The 22,595-nt window shown below is 34.7% G+C and overlaps 1 protein-coding gene across 1 annotated transcript; it reads left to right on the plus strand.

The window, feature by feature from the left end:
* Positions 1 to 277: 277 nt before the first annotated feature.
* On the plus strand, positions 278 to 4,435 carry LOC126881125 (uncharacterized). Its single transcript, XM_050645184.1, has 2 exons — positions 278 to 685; positions 1,155 to 4,435. The coding sequence occupies exon 2, from the start codon at positions 3,032 to 3,034 to the stop codon at positions 4,433 to 4,435; it is 1,404 nt and encodes a 467-aa protein (XP_050501141.1). The 5' UTR covers positions 278 to 685; positions 1,155 to 3,031.
* The last annotated feature ends 18,160 nt before the right edge of the window (positions 4,436 to 22,595 follow it).

Genomic DNA, 22,595 nt, shown 5'->3' on the forward strand with positions numbered 1-22,595 from the left:
CAGTAATGTGATATAAATTTATTTAATGTATTATTTCTAATAATTTGCATCTAATGCTGTTTATATGTTGTAAATAAAATAAAAGTATTTTAAATATTACATATTTATTTAATCTTAAAATCTGTCATTACGTTACCTTCCTCATCACTCCTCATCATCATTACTGATCACTTAAGCCGCGGAACGGCAATTTTCGTAAGGAATGACATATGTATATTCAACTGAAATACAACTTCAACAAACCTCGTCTTGCAGTTGTATTCAGTGCCGGTGTAACGATGAGTGCCATCGTTACGATATTATTATATTTATTCCTATAAGCCACCTAATAAGTATGCAACCAGTTATGCGTTCGTGCTTAGAACGGGTTACCTAGATTTGTGACCAAATATAATAGAAGGTTGGTACTACGTTTGGGGAATTCTGGTCTTAGCTTGTGGCTGTACGGCTTCCGACGGAGGGGCATGTCATATCGCCCATCGGAGAGGATTGTCACTTCAATTTTCAATCTGGTTGGATGAACAAGTAAATTTTTCCGTGGTCACTGTTTAAAGAATACAATATTTAGTTAAAATATTCATTTATTATAAGATTGATTTATTTTGGAAGGAGCTATTTTTTGTTTTGGGATTTGTGCGGTGAGAGGAAGAGTTTTATTTCCAAGTTTCCTTTTGGAAAACAGTGGGTAAGTCGGCTATTAAGTATTCTTGTAAAAAAAAACATGGTTCTCATTTTCAATACAATACTTATAGTAATATTATAATTGTTATTCTATGAATATAAAACATCAGGTCTTAACGAGTCAATCTAACTATCAAATTCATGTTTCTACAAGAAAAATTCTTTCAAATTAAATTTCCAGTTCAAAATAGTTTCTGAAGTAATGACACTTTTCATTTCCTTTTAGTATCTACGTCTATAAAGTAATCCCTTATTGCAATATATACATATCTTCTTGGTTCATATGTCCTTCCATTTCTTTACATTTCCATTTTTGTTCAAGGTTAATGACACTTACTTATAAATGTCAATAGCTCCTCTTTTTTCGGTAATTTTTTCTAGAAATTTTTATAAGGTTTTTATACCTTTCTTATATGCCCTGTTTTTTGTGTACTTAAGGAACACCAGCTAATAGGAGATTCTTATGCTTTTAGCCACGGAAGAAAATAAGAAGATGGAAAATTAAGTCAATCATACTTTAATTTGTTTTTTTGGAATACATAATCATTTTGGGGATATTTTGGATGGAATGTGGATGTTTTGTTTGGTTTTTGTGGAATAAAAGTTGAGTTTTCCGATACTGGGCAGCTACCTGCTTGCCGTACCTTCCTGTTGGTGTGGAGTACCTCCCTAGGGTTGGGAACCAGAGGATACCTTATTTGGCTCTCCCCTCATCATCTTCACCGAAGGCTGGAAGAAGCAATCCGCCTACTTTTTGTAGGGACAGGTTTTTATATAACTAAATTTGCATGTCAATTTGTTTTAATAATAACTTCCAATTTTACTATTTTTTTTCTCTTCGTATCAATAACTTTCAAATCACTCTAATAATAATATACCCTCATTGGTTTTTCTTAACCATAATTAACATAATATTCAATATTTTCAACAATTTTTATTATATTTCACCCTTATTTAATTTATTTAAAATAGCCTGGGATTTATAAACCATATGTAAGATAATGTGCACAGTATCTAGGTCATATCCTATTTAATAATATTTATTCCAGTTGTCGGATGTTGTCACCTCCGATTAGATACGGTATTGTCAACCAATATTGTAACCCTCATTAATAATAAGTTGTTAAGGTAAATACCTATTCATACTAAATTCATTACATATTTTTTTTTCTACTGTAAAACCTGCATTATCGACAGCAGTGTACTAGCCTAGTACGTCGGATAATTAGCTAGTGTAAAAATTGTATATAGGGTATATAGGTTTTTTTTATTAAATGTGGTTGTACATACTTATATGTTTTATTATCCTACCATTTTAATAGTACCATTTTAATAGTATCAGTTAGGTACAGCAATATAGGTCACGTGGAGAAGAATTTATAAAATTCTTCCCTGGCGCTCAACACTACTTCTGAATATCTTCTTGGTCAGTAGTTCCCTTTCTTTTCATTACTCCTTATATTCATTTATTTTCTTTATCATTTCAGTATTTCATTAGGTACCGTCTTACTAGGGCGTGCAAATACGGCCTGATCCTTCCCTGAGCCCTACTGTTTAGTCTCTTCAATTTCCAGCTAGCCTATTTTGAGGAAACTTCCATAAATAAGTAATTATCCTTTAAAGCTATATCTATTCTGCCACAACAAAACCTCGTTTTTGTTACAATTGACGCTCGCCAACGTGGAGCCTGATTTTCAGTAAGACAGTACCTTTCTTTATTTTGTTGCTTATTGTAAATTTTTCTAGTAAGTATCTTTCTGGTTCATTGTTGTATATTTTGTAATTATATAGAGATATTTTTTTTTGATTCCTTTTGTACGTTATTTGGAAAATACACTAGTGCACTTGTATTGCTGTATTGGTACTATTTTAATTTATTTAAAATAATAATTGTAAATCGTGAGTAGGATAATATTTGAACAGGTATATTGGTTGACATTTCGTTCTGGTCGGTTTGGTGATACCTTAATATTTATTTTGAAAAATTTTGAATGATTTATTTTTTTTTTTTGATATCTAGGTACATTACTACTTCTGATTTAGGTGCAGCCACAATATACTATAGTTAGTTAAATTTTTGCTTACCATACCTATATATAATTTATAAAGTTTTCATTTTTTTATATACATTTTCGTTTAAACAGTTACTTAAATTATTTTAAATATCTACCCCAAATATATATCTCGGTTATATTTGGTTTGTCGGTTTATTCGGTCGTTAGTTTAGCAGCTCGTCAGTTGAGCAGCTTGTTTAGTAGATTGTCGGTTAATTGGGTCGTTAGTTTATTGGGTTGGGTTCGGTTTGTCGTTGTTGGGTTGGGCTTATTGTTACTAAATTTTTCCTACCACCATGTGTACCTTTCAGCCAGAGCATTTATTAGTTAAGGAGGTAGATTATGAGTTGAGGATAAGAGAAATAGAGGTTGAAGAATCCACTAAATGTGATAAAAAACGCAGTCTATTGCGCGGTGCTCTTAAACAAGAGCAAGGAAATAGGAGTTTCCGTCAGATTTCAGCTGCAGCGATTCCTTTCCTGGAACAACAACAAGGAATAAATGAGACACTAGAGGATCTTACGCAAAAGATAAATAATTTTAGAGGGACTGTCCATGATAGCATGTATTCTAGATACATTTCACGTCTTGCTCATATCTCTGGTCGTGTCCACTTATTATGTTGCTCAGATGAGGAGCAACAACTTTACAAACGCTCTATGTCCATTAGGATTCTCAGTCTAGAAGGTGAACTCGATTCTCGAGTAAATCCTCTAGCCACGTCCACTCCTGTTTCTTCAGTTCAAGCCTCTAATTCCTTGTTACATCCCAAGCCTGTGCAGGTACATAAGTGGGGAGTTTCGTTTTCTGGTGAAGGTCATTATGACCAAGTTATTTCATTTTTAGATAGGGTAGAATGTCTTCGTGTTTCGAGAGGTGTGAGTGAGGAAGATCTTTTTTCGGCTTCTGCCGAATTATTTACAGGCCATGCTTTTACGTGGTTTATGAACAACCGTGGTAGCTTTACCACTTGGACTGATTTGGCTCAGAAACTAAAATCTGACTTTCTGCCGTACTCTTTCCAAACTGATCTCTTAGACGAGATCAAGAACCGCAAGCAGAAACCGGGAGAATCAGTGACTATGTTTATTAACACCATGTTGGGTATGTGTAGTCGTTTAGATACTCCTTTAACAGATCATGCAAAAATAAAGATAATTTTAAAATGTTTGTTACCCTTTTACCATGCCCAATTGGCACTGGTTGATATAGCCACTATCGAAGACCTGACAGATAAGTGTAAACGGTTAGAGGAAACTCTATCCTGGTCTTTTCATCCCCCTACAACATCTAATTCAGGTGCTGGATTTAACTCTCACTCCTCGAGAAATCGTTCTTGGCAATCTAGACCCCATACACCGAATGTGTCTGTGACTACTTATTCTTTGTCTTGCTGGAATTGTCAGGGTGTTGGTCACGCATTTCGTGATTGTACCAGACCCCAAACACGGATTTTCTGCCACGGTTGTGGTAGAGAAAATACGCTTAAACGTAACTGTTTTAAGTGTTCGGGAAACGAGCATGCAGAGGGTCGTACCCTGAGCGTTCCTCAAACAGCAGCCCCATCAGGGAATATGACCGCAGCTGTAGACGAAGCTTCAGGTCCAATACCCGCCAGCAGCTCAAACACACCCTCTCAGGAAGGAAGAAACACTTCCAACCGGAGACCAGCACGCAAACCGAAATCAGGAAAAAAGTAATTGTTGGTAACACTTTGGTTGACTCGTACGGTTCGCTTGATCGTAGATTATTCCCTCCAGTATTAAGCTGGAATTTTAGTAATAAGCATAATCAAGACGAGGAAACAGTTCCAAATTCTATACCTGGTTGTACGTTTGTAAATAATAATAATATGTCTATGTTAATACCAGATAATTTTGAAAATAAATCAGATATTTTGGATTTTGATATAAATTCGTTATTAGTTAGGAAACATAATGATAACCGACCTTATCTTGAAATTGAAATTTTAGGACAATCTTGTTTAGCTCTATTAGATAGTGGCTCGAACATTTCTTTAATAGGTTCGTATTCGCTGAAATTACTAGAAAATACTGATATTAATGTTATGCCTATTTCTTCTTTACAAGTCTCTACTGCAGATGGTGCAATCCAGTCAATTACAGGTAAATTTGACACAGAAATCGTAGTTGCCAATATTCGGAAAATGATTACATTTTATGTTATCCCTTCAGTTAAAAATTCTATAATTCTTGGCATGGATTTCTTAAATGCATTCAATAGTACATTAAACTGTTCAGATTTTTCGTTGTTTATATCTTCCTTTAATGTCGCAACTGTAAGTGCCATTCGTGAGTTCTCTAGTTTGTCTAGCTTAGAACAAACCCAGTTAGAGAATATTATCTCTAAATTTTCTTCTATCTCTTCCAAAGACCAATTAGGCCGTACACATTTAATATCTCATACTATCGAAGTGAACACTACAACTCCGTTTAGACAATATCAATATCCCATACCTCAGGCATGGCAAGCAGATTTAGGTAAAGAAATTGATTCGATGCTCTCTCTAAACATTATCGAACAGTCAAATTCTTCGTATTGTTCGCCGTTATGGATGACGAAGAAGAAGGATGGATCATTCCGAGTATGCTTCGATGGTCGCAAACTTAATAGTATCACTACTAATCGAGATGCTTATCCCATCCCTCGGATAGATATAATTCTTAGCAAACTTCAGAATGCCAAATATATCTCTTCGATCGATTTATCCAAAGCCTTCTTACAAATTCCGTTAAGCGAAGAGAGTAAGAAGTATACTGCTTTCGCTGTCAGTGGTAAAGGGTTATTTCAATTTGTCACAATGCCTTTCGGTCTAGTTTCAGCTCCACAAACAATGTGTCGTCTAATGGACTTGGTTATTGGTCCACAACTTGAACCATTTGTATTTTATTACTTAGATGACATTATAGTTGTTACTCCTGATTTTTCTTCACATATTGAGATATTAGAGAAGTTATTGTCACGCCTTAAAGAGGCTAATCTCACTGTTAATTTAGAGAAATGTAATTTTTGTCGTCCTAATTTGAAATTTCTAGGATATGTTGTTGATCATCAAGGTTTGAGAACAGACCCTGATAAAGTAACCGCTATTAAGGACTTCCCCATTCCTAAAACTACTACACAATTACGTAGGATCTTGGGCATGTGTGGTTACTATCGTCGATTTGTGCCTTCTTATTCTACTTTATTATCACCCCTTACTGACCTCCTTAAGAATAGGAAAAAGGGCCAGACTATCACCTGGACTCCTGAAGCCGATGATGCTTTTCATCGCATTAAGGAAGCTCTTACCAGTGCTCCGGTCATGACTTCACCTGATTTCAGTGAACACTTTTACCTCATGACGGATTGTTCAAACACCGCTTCAGGTGGCGTACTCTTTCAGATGAAAGATGGTTCTGAACACCCCATAGCATATACTAGTAAGAAGCTTAATAAGGCTCAGAAAAATTATTCCACTACAGAGCGTGAACTCCTTGCTATTATTCATGGCTTGGAGGCTTTCCGCTACTATTTAGAAGGTCGTAAGTGTACCCTTATTACTGATCATAGTTCTTTACTCTGGATGCATTCTATGCGTAACCCATCCCAACGTTTGTCTCGATGGATTTGTAAGTTGTCAGCCTTTGATTATAATATCGTCCATCGTAAAGCAAATGGTGTTGTAGTAGCTGATGCTTTGTCTCGAACGTTTGATGTCAATCTTCTTGACTTATCCACTTTAGTTCCGGATGCATGGTATCAGAAAATGTTGGAAAAGGTTACCCAAGAACCTGATCAGTATCCTGACTTTAAAGTAGAAAATAATATCCTTTATAAGCATGTTGTTAGTTCAGTAGAAGCTTTGTCTAATATGTCTGATTGGAAGATTGTTGTCCCAACAGCAAACCGGGATGAAATTCTTCGTACATTTCATGATAATGTGACATCTGGTCATTTTGGTTCTTATAAAACATTTAGTAGGATAGCAGAATTATATTATTGGCCTGGCATGCGCACCTATATCAAGAAATATATTTCTAGATGCAAAGTTTGTGCTACTTGCAAGCCAAGTACTATGCCACAAGCTGGATTAATGGGTACTTTTAGGAACATTGACTTCCCATGGCAGATGATATCCATGGATCTGATTGGACCATATCCTCGTAGCTACAATGGCTATACCTATTGTTTGGTGGTTGTGGACTACTTTACAAAATTTCCACTAGTTTTTCCTCTTCGGAATGCCACTGTCCCTGCCATTGTGAAATATTTGGAGGAACAAGTCTTTTTGTTGTTTGGTGTTCCCCAAATTGTGTCTTGTGACAATGGTCCTCAATTTGTGTCTAAGGCTTTTAAAGACCTTCTAACTAAATACAAAGTTCAGAAGATCTTTTATAATGCTGCATACCATCCGCAAGCTAATCATAGTGAGCGAGTGAACCGCAGTATTGTAACAGCCCTTAGATCATACACATATCCAGATCACAGAGCTTGGGACCAGTATATTCACTCGATAGCTCAAGCCATAAGAACTTCGGTCCATGAAGTTACTCAATGTTCTCCAGCTTATTTAAATTTTGGTAGGAATATTGCTTTGTCTGGTGATTATTTTGGTTTAATTTCGGACAATTCCACAAATCTCCCTCAGATCTCTGAGAAGCTTCATCGTTTAGATGATATTCAGACTTTGCCTCCAATATTTGCAGACATCAGAAAGAAGTTAAAATCTTCTTACCTTAAGTCACAGAGTCAATACAATTTGAGGAAAAGAGATTTGCGATTCTTTGTTGGTGATCGGGTATTAAAACGTAATTTTGTTAAGTCAAGTAAAGGTGATGCTATTTCTGCCAAATTTTGTCAGAAATATGTCCCATGTGTTGTCAGTAAAGTAATCTCTCCTTTAATATATGAATTAAAAGATAGTTCGTCCAACAGGAAACTTGGTCGATTTCATATAAAGGACTTATTACCAGATAATACTGTCAACGACTTAGAAACTTCGTCATCAGAAGAAGATTAACTTAACAATATTGATCAAGTTAATTCCTCTTTCTAAACTTTAGAAATACTCGATTGTTCAATGAATAGGTTAACGATTGGATTTTGATTTTAGTCACAAGATAGGGACTCTATGTTTTATCTATTATAGTAGTCTTTCTAGCTTTCCATATTCTATGTATCTGAGATGTCATTAGTTTATTATTGAGATTTAGCTTAGTTGTGCTTAATATTGAACTGGTATGGAACTGTTAACACCTTGTATGTGATTATGCTTATATTGTCATCACTTGTAGATTAGTGTATCTACCAAATAGGTTTAGTTTTGTGTTTGATTTTGTAGTTTCTACTGGAAAGTTAATGGAACAGTGCTTAGCATGATTCCTTGGTACATTAGCTTATTTTTGTCTAAAGAAGTCATTGTGATATTTGTTTGGGTAAATGCAATTTTAGTATACAGTGTGATTCCAAAGTCATACTTCATGTGTCCAAATTTTGATAAAGTTAATTGAGATTAAATTTATGACAAAGACTATGAAACCATTTCATTATTTATTGTAGTGAACATTTCTTAGGAAAGTGGTTTGCCAGCTTGGCTATGCAAATACGTGGGTTCGAGACTTGTTGCTTATCGACTGTGCACCTGATAGGAAGCAGATTTCATTGCTCACAGTTGTCTAGTTCCAAGCCATACCTCAATTAGTTCAGATGCTGAATCTATATGATAGAATGTTTAATCATCATTTTAATCATGCACTAGGCATTCTTATTCGATTTTCAGTTTACATTCATTCTGAAGAAACTTAGTCTTAACTTGTATGTTTATCTATCCTTCTTAAGTTTTACTATTTTATTATCCTGATAATGATGGTAACTTCTTTACTATATTGAAATATTGTAGCGTTTGTATTCACCGAGGGATTATTTTGTTCAAGCATCATCTTTCCGAGGAACTAAATTTTTTTTTTGTTCATATGTACCTTAGGGTCAGGATCAATATCCTGTTCTCTGTGAGTAACTAGGGAACATTTTCTTAATCTGCAGTTTCTTTAGAAATTGATTTACCTGTTCTCTAGTATTTCCATAATTGGATTTATTTATAAGAGTTATTAATATGTGACTTCTTGAATTCTTTCATGAGAGATGACTTCGAAATATTGGTTAGCTTCTTCTGGCCATTCTTATCAATCTGTTGTAGCTATAGCTATAGTTAGAGAATCCCAGAGTAAGCTAACTTCTGTTAGGTCAACTATTCGATTAGTTACCCTTAGATAGATCTCCCATTGAATCTGATACAAATCTGATGATCAGTTGAGTTAGGGTCATGGTAACAAATATGTAATCATCATTAGTACATTTAGCGCTAAGTGTAGCATTGCTCAATTAAATCTGCCTGATTGTTCCACCTTGGATATGCTTCCCTATAAATCTGTTGTCCACTGTCGGATCAATTTAGGATAAAAGTCTTGCTACAATAAATTTTCCCCTTTCTTGTTAATATTTAGGTTAGGTTATACTGTGGTCTATTTTTTTTTGCATGTTGAGAATTGGCTACGAGATTTCTACGGACTGTTCACTTTGGATATGCTCTATTTAAATCTGTTGTCCATCGATAGAACAGTTTGTACTACTCGTCCCATTCGACATTTTTTTGATTAGAATTTATCTGAATTATGAAATTTAGCAAAGGGTTATAATAAACCTTAACTAGGTATGTTGGTACCATATGTGATATATTGGTCATTAAGACAACCCCATTTACATGACTCATAATTTGCGGTTAGGTATAATCGATCGAGTCAGCTGTAAGTGTGAGTAAGTTAGTCGTCGTATAGGTTATATTAAGTTTTGTATTCGAATATTGTGGTTATGGTGTTCTTGTTGACTATAATTTGGGGTTTTATATAAATCTACTAAATCAACTGGAACACAATTTGGTCTTTAGGATATATATCAGAGGACTGGTCCTACGAGTTTGGACGATGTCCTACGATAGGTTAGTTTAGAGTAGTGAAGTAATCATAGGTTCGCACTATATTTTTGCTGTTTGGTTTGTTCACGCCTGTGTTGGATCCCACAGCGTGTGATTTTTCTCTATGAATACTTGCATTGAGTATTTATAAGTATATATGGAAAAAAATTGTTCCTAAGATCAATTTTTTTTTCCGAGTAATGGGGGAATGTAACGATGAGTGCCATCGTTACGATATTATTATATTTATTCCTATAAGCCACCTAATAAGTATGCAACCAGTTATGCGTTCGTGCTTAGAACGGGTTACCTAGATTTGTGACCAAATATAATAGAAGGTTGGTACTACGTTTGGGGAATTCTGGTCTTAGCTTGTGGCTGTACGGCTTCCGACGGAGGGGCATGTCATATCGCCCATCGGAGAGGATTGTCACTTCAATTTTCAATCTGGTTGGATGAACAAGTAAATTTTTCCGTGGTCACTGTTTAAAGAATACAATATTTAGTTAAAATATTCATTTATTATAAGATTGATTTATTTTGGAAGGAGCTATTTTTTGTTTTGGGATTTGTGCGGTGAGAGGAAGAGTTTTATTTCCAAGTTTCCTTTTGGAAAACAGTGGGTAAGTCGGCTATTAAGTATTCTTGTAAAAAAAAACATGGTTCTCATTTTCAATACAATACTTATAGTAATATTATAATTGTTATTCTATGAATATAAAACATCAGGTCTTAACGAGTCAATCTAACTATCAAATTCATGTTTCTACAAGAAAAATTCTTTCAAATTAAATTTCCAGTTCAAAATAGTTTCTGAAGTAATGACACTTTTCATTTCCTTTTAGTATCTACGTCTATAAAGTAATCCCTTATTGCAATATATACATATCTTCTTGGTTCATATGTCCTTCCATTTCTTTACATTTCCATTTTTGTTCAAGGTTAATGACACTTACTTATAAATGTCAATAGCTCCTCTTTTTTCGGTAATTTTTTCTAGAAATTTTTATAAGGTTTTTATACCTTTCTTATATGCCCTGTTTTTTGTGTACTTAAGGAACACCAGCTAATAGGAGATTCTTATGCTTTTAGCCACGGAAGAAAATAAGAAGATGGAAAATTAAGTCAATCATACTTTAATTTGTTTTTTTGGAATACATAATCATTTTGGGGATATTTTGGATGGAATGTGGATGTTTTGTTTGGTTTTTGTGGAATAAAAGTTGAGTTTTCCGATACTGGGCAGCTACCTGCTTGCCGTACCTTCCTGTTGGTGTGGAGTACCTCCCTAGGGTTGGGAACCAGAGGATACCTTATTTGGCTCTCCCCTCATCATCTTCACCGAAGGCTGGAAGAAGCAATCCGCCTACTTTTTGTAGGGACAGGTTTTTATATAACTAAATTTGCATGTCAATTTGTTTTAATAATAACTTCCAATTTTACTATTTTTTTTCTCTTCGTATCAATAACTTTCAAATCACTCTAATAATAATATACCCTCATTGGTTTTTCTTAACCATAATTAACATAATATTCAATATTTTCAACAATTTTTATTATATTTCACCCTTATTTAATTTATTTAAAATAGCCTGGGATTTATAAACCATATGTAAGATAATGTGCACAGTATCTAGGTCATATCCTATTTAATAATATTTATTCCAGTTGTCGGATGTTGTCACCTCCGATTAGATACGGTATTGTCAACCAATATTGTAACCCTCATTAATAATAAGTTGTTAAGGTAAATACCTATTCATACTAAATTCATTACATATTTTTTTTTCTACTGTAAAACCTGCATTATCGACAGCAGTGTACTAGCCTAGTACGTCGGATAATTAGCTAGTGTAAAAATTGTATATAGGGTATATAGGTTTTTTTTATTAAATGTGGTTGTACATACTTATATGTTTTATTATCCTACCATTTTAATAGTACCATTTTAATAGTATCAGTTAGGTACAGCAATATAGGTCACGTGGAGAAGAATTTATAAAATTCTTCCCTGGCGCTCAACACTACTTCTGAATATCTTCTTGGTCAGTAGTTCCCTTTCTTTTCATTACTCCTTATATTCATTTATTTTCTTTATCATTTCAGTATTTCATTAGGTACCGTCTTACTAGGGCGTGCAAATACGGCCTGATCCTTCCCTGAGCCCTACTGTTTAGTCTCTTCAATTTCCAGCTAGCCTATTTTGAGGAAACTTCCATAAATAAGTAATTATCCTTTAAAGCTATATCTATTCTGCCACAACAAAACCTCGTTTTTGTTACAATTGACGCTCGCCAACGTGGAGCCTGATTTTCAGTAAGACAGTACCTTTCTTTATTTTGTTGCTTATTGTAAATTTTTCTAGTAAGTATCTTTCTGGTTCATTGTTGTATATTTTGTAATTATATAGAGATATTTTTTTTTGATTCCTTTTGTACGTTATTTGGAAAATACACTAGTGCACTTGTATTGCTGTATTGGTACTATTTTAATTTATTTAAAATAATAATTGTAAATCGTGAGTAGGATAATATTTGAACAGGTATATTGGTTGACATTTCGTTCTGGTCGGTTTGGTGATACCTTAATATTTATTTTGAAAAATTTTGAATGATTTATTTTTTTTTTTTGATATCTAGGTACATTACTACTTCTGATTTAGGTGCAGCCACAATATACTATAGTTAGTTAAATTTTTGCTTACCATACCTATATATAATTTATAAAGTTTTCATTTTTTTATATACATTTTCGTTTAAACAGTTACTTAAATTATTTTAAATATCTACCCCAAATATATATCTCGGTTATATTTGGTTTGTCGGTTTATTCGGTCGTTAGTTTAGCAGCTCGTCAGTTGAGCAGCTTGTTTAGTAGATTGTCGGTTAATTGGGTCGTTAGTTTATTGGGTTGGGTTCGGTTTGTCGTTGTTGGGTTGGGCTTATTGTTACTAAATTTTTCCTACCACCATGTGTACCTTTCAGCCAGAGCATTTATTAGTTAAGGAGGTAGATTATGAGTTGAGGATAAGAGAAATAGAGGTTGAAGAATCCACTAAATGTGATAAAAAACGCAGTCTATTGCGCGGTGCTCTTAAACAAGAGCAAGGAAATAGGAGTTTCCGTCAGATTTCAGCTGCAGCGATTCCTTTCCTGGAACAACAACAAGGAATAAATGAGACACTAGAGGATCTTACGCAAAAGATAAATAATTTTAGAGGGACTGTCCATGATAGCATGTATTCTAGATACATTTCACGTCTTGCTCATATCTCTGGTCGTGTCCACTTATTATGTTGCTCAGATGAGGAGCAACAACTTTACAAACGCTCTATGTCCATTAGGATTCTCAGTCTAGAAGGTGAACTCGATTCTCGAGTAAATCCTCTAGCCACGTCCACTCCTGTTTCTTCAGTTCAAGCCTCTAATTCCTTGTTACATCCCAAGCCTGTGCAGGTACATAAGTGGGGAGTTTCGTTTTCTGGTGAAGGTCATTATGACCAAGTTATTTCATTTTTAGATAGGGTAGAATGTCTTCGTGTTTCGAGAGGTGTGAGTGAGGAAGATCTTTTTTCGGCTTCTGCCGAATTATTTACAGGCCATGCTTTTACGTGGTTTATGAACAACCGTGGTAGCTTTACCACTTGGACTGATTTGGCTCAGAAACTAAAATCTGACTTTCTGCCGTACTCTTTCCAAACTGATCTCTTAGACGAGATCAAGAACCGCAAGCAGAAACCGGGAGAATCAGTGACTATGTTTATTAACACCATGTTGGGTATGTGTAGTCGTTTAGATACTCCTTTAACAGATCATGCAAAAATAAAGATAATTTTAAAATGTTTGTTACCCTTTTACCATGCCCAATTGGCACTGGTTGATATAGCCACTATCGAAGACCTGACAGATAAGTGTAAACGGTTAGAGGAAACTCTATCCTGGTCTTTTCATCCCCCTACAACATCTAATTCAGGTGCTGGATTTAACTCTCACTCCTCGAGAAATCGTTCTTGGCAATCTAGACCCCATACACCGAATGTGTCTGTGACTACTTATTCTTTGTCTTGCTGGAATTGTCAGGGTGTTGGTCACGCATTTCGTGATTGTACCAGACCCCAAACACGGATTTTCTGCCACGGTTGTGGTAGAGAAAATACGCTTAAACGTAACTGTTTTAAGTGTTCGGGAAACGAGCATGCAGAGGGTCGTACCCTGAGCGTTCCTCAAACAGCAGCCCCATCAGGGAATATGACCGCAGCTGTAGACGAAGCTTCAGGTCCAATACCCGCCAGCAGCTCAAACACACCCTCTCAGGAAGGAAGAAACACTTCCAACCGGAGACCAGCACGCAAACCGAAATCAGGAAAAAAGTAATTGTTGGTAACACTTTGGTTGACTCGTACGGTTCGCTTGATCGTAGATTATTCCCTCCAGTATTAAGCTGGAATTTTAGTAATAAGCATAATCAAGACGAGGAAACAGTTCCAAATTCTATACCTGGTTGTACGTTTGTAAATAATAATAATATGTCTATGTTAATACCAGATAATTTTGAAAATAAATCAGATATTTTGGATTTTGATATAAATTCGTTATTAGTTAGGAAACATAATGATAACCGACCTTATCTTGAAATTGAAATTTTAGGACAATCTTGTTTAGCTCTATTAGATAGTGGCTCGAACATTTCTTTAATAGGTTCGTATTCGCTGAAATTACTAGAAAATACTGATATTAATGTTATGCCTATTTCTTCTTTACAAGTCTCTACTGCAGATGGTGCAATCCAGTCAATTACAGGTAAATTTGACACAGAAATCGTAGTTGCCAATATTCGGAAAATGATTACATTTTATGTTATCCCTTCAGTTAAAAATTCTATAATTCTTGGCATGGATTTCTTAAATGCATTCAATAGTACATTAAACTGTTCAGATTTTTCGTTGTTTATATCTTCCTTTAATGTCGCAACTGTAAGTGCCATTCGTGAGTTCTCTAGTTTGTCTAGCTTAGAACAAACCCAGTTAGAGAATATTATCTCTAAATTTTCTTCTATCTCTTCCAAAGACCAATTAGGCCGTACACATTTAATATCTCATACTATCGAAGTGAACACTACAACTCCGTTTAGACAATATCAATATCCCATACCTCAGGCATGGCAAGCAGATTTAGGTAAAGAAATTGATTCGATGCTCTCTCTAAACATTATCGAACAGTCAAATTCTTCGTATTGTTCGCCGTTATGGATGACGAAGAAGAAGGATGGATCATTCCGAGTATGCTTCGATGGTCGCAAACTTAATAGTATCACTACTAATCGAGATGCTTATCCCATCCCTCGGATAGATATAATTCTTAGCAAACTTCAGAATGCCAAATATATCTCTTCGATCGATTTATCCAAAGCCTTCTTACAAATTCCGTTAAGCGAAGAGAGTAAGAAGTATACTGCTTTCGCTGTCAGTGGTAAAGGGTTATTTCAATTTGTCACAATGCCTTTCGGTCTAGTTTCAGCTCCACAAACAATGTGTCGTCTAATGGACTTGGTTATTGGTCCACAACTTGAACCATTTGTATTTTATTACTTAGATGACATTATAGTTGTTACTCCTGATTTTTCTTCACATATTGAGATATTAGAGAAGTTATTGTCACGCCTTAAAGAGGCTAATCTCACTGTTAATTTAGAGAAATGTAATTTTTGTCGTCCTAATTTGAAATTTCTAGGATATGTTGTTGATCATCAAGGTTTGAGAACAGACCCTGATAAAGTAACCGCTATTAAGGACTTCCCCATTCCTAAAACTACTACACAATTACGTAGGATCTTGGGCATGTGTGGTTACTATCGTCGATTTGTGCCTTCTTATTCTACTTTATTATCACCCCTTACTGACCTCCTTAAGAATAGGAAAAAGGGCCAGACTATCACCTGGACTCCTGAAGCCGATGATGCTTTTCATCGCATTAAGGAAGCTCTTACCAGTGCTCCGGTCATGACTTCACCTGATTTCAGTGAACACTTTTACCTCATGACGGATTGTTCAAACACCGCTTCAGGTGGCGTACTCTTTCAGATGAAAGATGGTTCTGAACACCCCATAGCATATACTAGTAAGAAGCTTAATAAGGCTCAGAAAAATTATTCCACTACAGAGCGTGAACTCCTTGCTATTATTCATGGCTTGGAGGCTTTCCGCTACTATTTAGAAGGTCGTAAGTGTACCCTTATTACTGATCATAGTTCTTTACTCTGGATGCATTCTATGCGTAACCCATCCCAACGTTTGTCTCGATGGATTTGTAAGTTGTCAGCCTTTGATTATAATATCGTCCATCGTAAAGCAAATGGTGTTGTAGTAGCTGATGCTTTGTCTCGAACGTTTGATGTCAATCTTCTTGACTTATCCACTTTAGTTCCGGATGCATGGTATCAGAAAATGTTGGAAAAGGTTACCCAAGAACCTGATCAGTATCCTGACTTTAAAGTAGAAAATAATATCCTTTATAAGCATGTTGTTAGTTCAGTAGAAGCTTTGTCTAATATGTCTGATTGGAAGATTGTTGTCCCAACAGCAAACCGGGATGAAATTCTTCGTACATTTCATGATAATGTGACATCTGGTCATTTTGGTTCTTATAAAACATTTAGTAGGATAGCAGAATTATATTATTGGCCTGGCATGCGCACCTATATCAAGAAATATATTTCTAGATGCAAAGTTTGTGCTACTTGCAAGCCAAGTACTATGCCACAAGCTGGATTAATGGGTACTTTTAGGAACATTGACTTCCCATGGCAGATGATATCCATGGATCTGATTGGACCATATCCTCGTAGCTACAATGGCTATACCTATTGTTTGGTGGTTGTGGACTACTTTACAAAATTTCCACTAGTTTTTCCTCTTCGGAATGCCACTGTCCCTGCCATTGTGAAATATTTGGAGGAACAAGTCTTTTTGTTGTTTGGTGTTCCCCAAATTGTGTCTTGTGACAATGGTCCTCAATTTGTGTCTAAGGCTTTTAAAGACCTTCTAACTAAATACAAAGTTCAGAAGATCTTTTATAATGCTGCATACCATCCGCAAGCTAATCATAGTGAGCGAGTGAACCGCAGTATTGTAACAGCCCTTAGATCATACACATATCCAGATCACAGAGCTTGGGACCAGTATATTCACTCGATAGCTCAAGCCATAAGAACTTCGGTCCATGAAGTTACTCAATGTTCTCCAGCTTATTTAAATTTTGGTAGGAATATTGCTTTGTCTGGTGATTATTTTGGTTTAATTTCGGACAATTCCACAAATCTCCCTCAGATCTCTGAGAAGCTTCATCGTTTAGATGATATTCAGACTTTGCCTCCAATATTTGCAGACATCAGAAAGAAGTTAAAATCTTCTTACCTTAAGTCACAGAGTCAATACAATTTGAGGAAAAGAGATTTGCGATTCTTTGTTGGTGATCGGGTATTAAAACGTAATTTTGTTAAGTCAAGTAAAGGTGATGCTATTTCTGCCAAATTTTGTCAGAAATATGTCCCATGTGTTGTCAGTAAAGTAATCTCTCCTTTAATATATGAATTAAAAGATAGTTCGTCCAACAGGAAACTTGGTCGATTTCATATAAAGGACTTATTACCAGATAATACTGTCAACGACTTAGAAACTTCGTCATCAGAAGAAGATTAACTTAACAATATTGATCAAGTTAATTCCTCTTTCTAAACTTTAGAAATACTCGATTGTTCAATGAATAGGTTAACGATTGGATTTTGATTTTAGTCACAAGATAGGGACTCTATGTTTTATCTATTATAGTAGTCTTTCTAGCTTTCCATATTCTATGTATCTGAGATGTCATTAGTTTATTATTGAGATTTAGCTTAGTTGTGCTTAATATTGAACTGGTATGGAACTGTTAACACCTTGTATGTGATTATGCTTATATTGTCATCACTTGTAGATTAGTGTATCTACCAAATAGGTTTAGTTTTGTGTTTGATTTTGTAGTTTCTACTGGAAAGTTAATGGAACAGTGCTTAGCATGATTCCTTGGTACATTAGCTTATTTTTGTCTAAAGAAGTCATTGTGATATTTGTTTGGGTAAATGCAATTTTAGTATACAGTGTGATTCCAAAGTCATACTTCATGTGTCCAAATTTTGATAAAGTTAATTGAGATTAAATTTATGACAAAGACTATGAAACCATTTCATTATTTATTGTAGTGAACATTTCTTAGGAAAGTGGTTTGCCAGCTTGGCTATGCAAATACGTGGGTTCGAGACTTGTTGCTTATCGACTGTGCACCTGATAGGAAGCAGATTTCATTGCTCACAGTTGTCTAGTTCCAAGCCATACCTCAATTAGTTCAGATGCTGAATCTATATGATAGAATGTTTAATCATCATTTTAATCATGCACTAGGCATTCTTATTCGATTTTCAGTTTACATTCATTCTGAAGAAACTTAGTCTTAACTTGTATGTTTATCTATCCTTCTTAAGTTTTACTATTTTATTATCCTGATAATGATGGTAACTTCTTTACTATATTGAAATATTGTAGCGTTTGTATTCACCGAGGGATTATTTTGTTCAAGCATCATCTTTCCGAGGAACTAAATTTTTTTTTTGTTCATATGTACCTTAGGGTCAGGATCAATATCCTGTTCTCTGTGAGTAACTAGGGAACATTTTCTTAATCTGCAGTTTCTTTAGAAATTGATTTACCTGTTCTCTAGTATTTCCATAATTGGATTTATTTATAAGAGTTATTAATATGTGACTTCTTGAATTCTTTCATGAGAGATGACTTCGAAATATTGGTTAGCTTCTTCTGGCCATTCTTATCAATCTGTTGTAGCTATAGCTATAGTTAGAGAATCCCAGAGTAAGCTAACTTCTGTTAGGTCAACTATTCGATTAGTTACCCTTAGATAGATCTCCCATTGAATCTGATACAAATCTGATGATCAGTTGAGTTAGGGTCATGGTAACAAATATGTAATCATCATTAGTACATTTAGCGCTAAGTGTAGCATTGCTCAATTAAATCTGCCTGATTGTTCCACCTTGGATATGCTTCCCTATAAATCTGTTGTCCACTGTCGGATCAATTTAGGATAAAAGTCTTGCTACAATAAATTTTCCCCTTTCTTGTTAATATTTAGGTTAGGTTATACTGTGGTCTATTTTTTTTTGCATGTTGAGAATTGGCTACGAGATTTCTACGGACTGTTCACTTTGGATATGCTCTATTTAAATCTGTTGTCCATCGATAGAACAGTTTGTACTACTCGTCCCATTCGACATTTTTTTGATTAGAATTTATCTGAATTATGAAATTTAGCAAAGGGTTATAATAAACCTTAACTAGGTATGTTGGTACCATATGTGATATATTGGTCATTAAGACAACCCCATTTACATGACTCATAATTTGCGGTTAGGTATAATCGATCGAGTCAGCTGTAAGTGTGAGTAAGTTAGTCGTCGTATAGGTTATATTAAGTTTTGTATTCGAATATTGTGGTTATGGTGTTCTTGTTGACTATAATTTGGGGTTTTATATAAATCTACTAAATCAACTGGAACACAATTTGGTCTTTAGGATATATATCAGAGGACTGGTCCTACGAGTTTGGACGATGTCCTACGATAGGTTAGTTTAGAGTAGTGAAGTAATCATAGGTTCGCACTATATTTTTGCTGTTTGGTTTGTTCACGCCTGTGTTGGATCCCACAGCGTGTGATTTTTCTCTATGAATACTTGCATTGAGTATTTATAAGTATATATGGAAAAAAATTGTTCCTAAGATCAATTTTTTTTTCCGAGTAATGGGGGAATGTAACGATGAGTGCCATCGTTACGATATTATTATATTTATTCCTATAAGCCACCTAATAAGTATGCAACCAGTTATGCGTTCGTGCTTAGAACGGGTTACCTAGATTTGTGACCAAATATAATAGAAGGTTGGTACTACGTTTGGGGAATTCTGGTCTTAGCTTGTGGCTGTACGGCTTCCGACGGAGGGGCATGTCATATCGCCCATCGGAGAGGATTGTCACTTCAATTTTCAATCTGGTTGGATGAACAAGTAAATTTTTCCGTGGTCACTGTTTAAAGAATACAATATTTAGTTAAAATATTCATTTATTATAAGATTGATTTATTTTGGAAGGAGCTATTTTTTGTTTTGGGATTTGTGCGGTGAGAGGAAGAGTTTTATTTCCAAGTTTCCTTTTGGAAAACAGTGGGTAAGTCGGCTATTAAGTATTCTTGTAAAAAAAAACATGGTTCTCATTTTCAATACAATACTTATAGTAATATTATAATTGTTATTCTATGAATATAAAACATCAGGTCTTAACGAGTCAATCTAACTATCAAATTCATGTTTCTACAAGAAAAATTCTTTCAAATTAAATTTCCAGTTCAAAATAGTTTCTGAAGTAATGACACTTTTCATTTCCTTTTAGTATCTACGTCTATAAAGTAATCCCTTATTGCAATATATACATATCTTCTTGGTTCATATGTCCTTCCATTTCTTTACATTTCCATTTTTGTTCAAGGTTAATGACACTTACTTATAAATGTCAATAGCTCCTCTTTTTTCGGTAATTTTTTCTAGAAATTTTTATAAGGTTTTTATACCTTTCTTATATGCCCTGTTTTTTGTGTACTTAAGGAACACCAGCTAATAGGAGATTCTTATGCTTTTAGCCACGGAAGAAAATAAGAAGATGGAAAATTAAGTCAATCATACTTTAATTTGTTTTTTTGGAATACATAATCATTTTGGGGATATTTTGGATGGAATGTGGATGTTTTGTTTGGTTTTTGTGGAATAAAAGTTGAGTTTTCCGATACTGGGCAGCTACCTGCTTGCCGTACCTTCCTGTTGGTGTGGAGTACCTCCCTAGGGTTGGGAACCAGAGGATACCTTATTTGGCTCTCCCCTCATCATCTTCACCGAAGGCTGGAAGAAGCAATCCGCCTACTTTTTGTAGGGACAGGTTTTTATATAACTAAATTTGCATGTCAATTTGTTTTAATAATAACTTCCAATTTTACTATTTTTTTTCTCTTCGTATCAATAACTTTCAAATCACTCTAATAATAATATACCCTCATTGGTTTTTCTTAACCATAATTAACATAATATTCAATATTTTCAACAATTTTTATTATATTTCACCCTTATTTAATTTATTTAAAATAGCCTGGGATTTATAAACCATATGTAAGATAATGTGCACAGTATCTAGGTCATATCCTATTTAATAATATTTATTCCAGTTGTCGGATGTTGTCACCTCCGATTAGATACGGTATTGTCAACCAATATTGTAACCCTCATTAATAATAAGTTGTTAAGGTAAATACCTATTCATACTAAATTCATTACATATTTTTTTTTCTACTGTAAAACCTGCATTATCGACAGCAGTGTACTAGCCTAGTACGTCGGATAATTAGCTAGTGTAAAAATTGTATATAGGGTATATAGGTTTTTTTTATTAAATGTGGTTGTACATACTTATATGTTTTATTATCCTACCATTTTAATAGTACCATTTTAATAGTATCAGTTAGGTACAGCAATATAGGTCACGTGGAGAAGAATTTATAAAATTCTTCCCTGGCGCTCAACACTACTTCTGAATATCTTCTTGGTCAGTAGTTCCCTTTCTTTTCATTACTCCTTATATTCATTTATTTTCTTTATCATTTCAGTATTTCATTAGGTACCGTCTTACTAGGGCGTGCAAATACGGCCTGATCCTTCCCTGAGCCCTACTGTTTAGTCTCTTCAATTTCCAGCTAGCCTATTTTGAGGAAACTTCCATAAATAAGTAATTATCCTTTAAAGCTATATCTATTCTGCCACAACAAAACCTCGTTTTTGTTACACCGGTTTAACCTAACTTCGGGCCCTGGGCACTGGAGGTTTAGGGCCCCCCTTCATTGTTATTCGTTGTCAGTTTTTTAACAAGAAAACACGTGTATTAACTATAAAGGTTTATTGTAAAATCCATAAAATATTTTTTTAAACAAGCAAGAAGAATAGCAAACGTAAAAATAATCCAAAACATACATTTAAAAACATAAATAACAAACAGAAAGTTCCACAAAACAACACATTATGACAAAAAACATTCTAAAAAATACATAAAGACAAAAATACATAAAGACAAAAATACATAAAGACACTACCTGGGTAGTTTTTAATCAATGACATGGCGAAATCTGACAACTTTTTGTAGTTTTTGGAAAAGGACCCCGTCATAAACACTGACACGGGGGCTAGGCTACGACACTGTGTAGTGTGTATAGGCGTGAAGAGATGTAACAATAGAACAAAGGCGTTTGCAGTGTATTGGCGTATCTGCGTATGAGATTTTTTCAAAGAATATGTAAATTATTTAGCGACTTTATTTTTTTTATAATTAAAAGGAACGGGCCCCTGGGAGCCCGCCCCAAGCGCCCAGTGGATAAACCGGCACTGGTTGTATTTTAATCGGTTATTGCCTAATTGCAGTGTCAGTCACCCACAAAATGAAAATCAATATTTGCAATGTATATTTACCTCATCCTACTAACTCAAACATAACTGAACTGCGCAATGATTTAATCTACAGCCAAAAATAATATTAGGCGATTTTACCTATCAAAACAGAACTTGGGGAAGTAACAAATTCGACAAATGTGGGAAGCCTTTAAATAGTCTCATTGATAATTATTAAATTTTAGTTTTACTAAATACTGGCAAAATCCACTAGGTTCAATGCATGCAATGGTACATTTTCTGCTATATATTCTCTTTATGCAGTTCTTCGCTAGCTCCTTTATTATATTGGGATACATTGAC

Source organism: Diabrotica virgifera, chromosome 3 (genome assembly GCF_917563875.1).
Source record: "Diabrotica virgifera virgifera chromosome 3, PGI_DIABVI_V3a".
NCBI lineage: Eukaryota > Metazoa > Arthropoda > Insecta > Coleoptera > Chrysomelidae > Diabrotica > Diabrotica virgifera.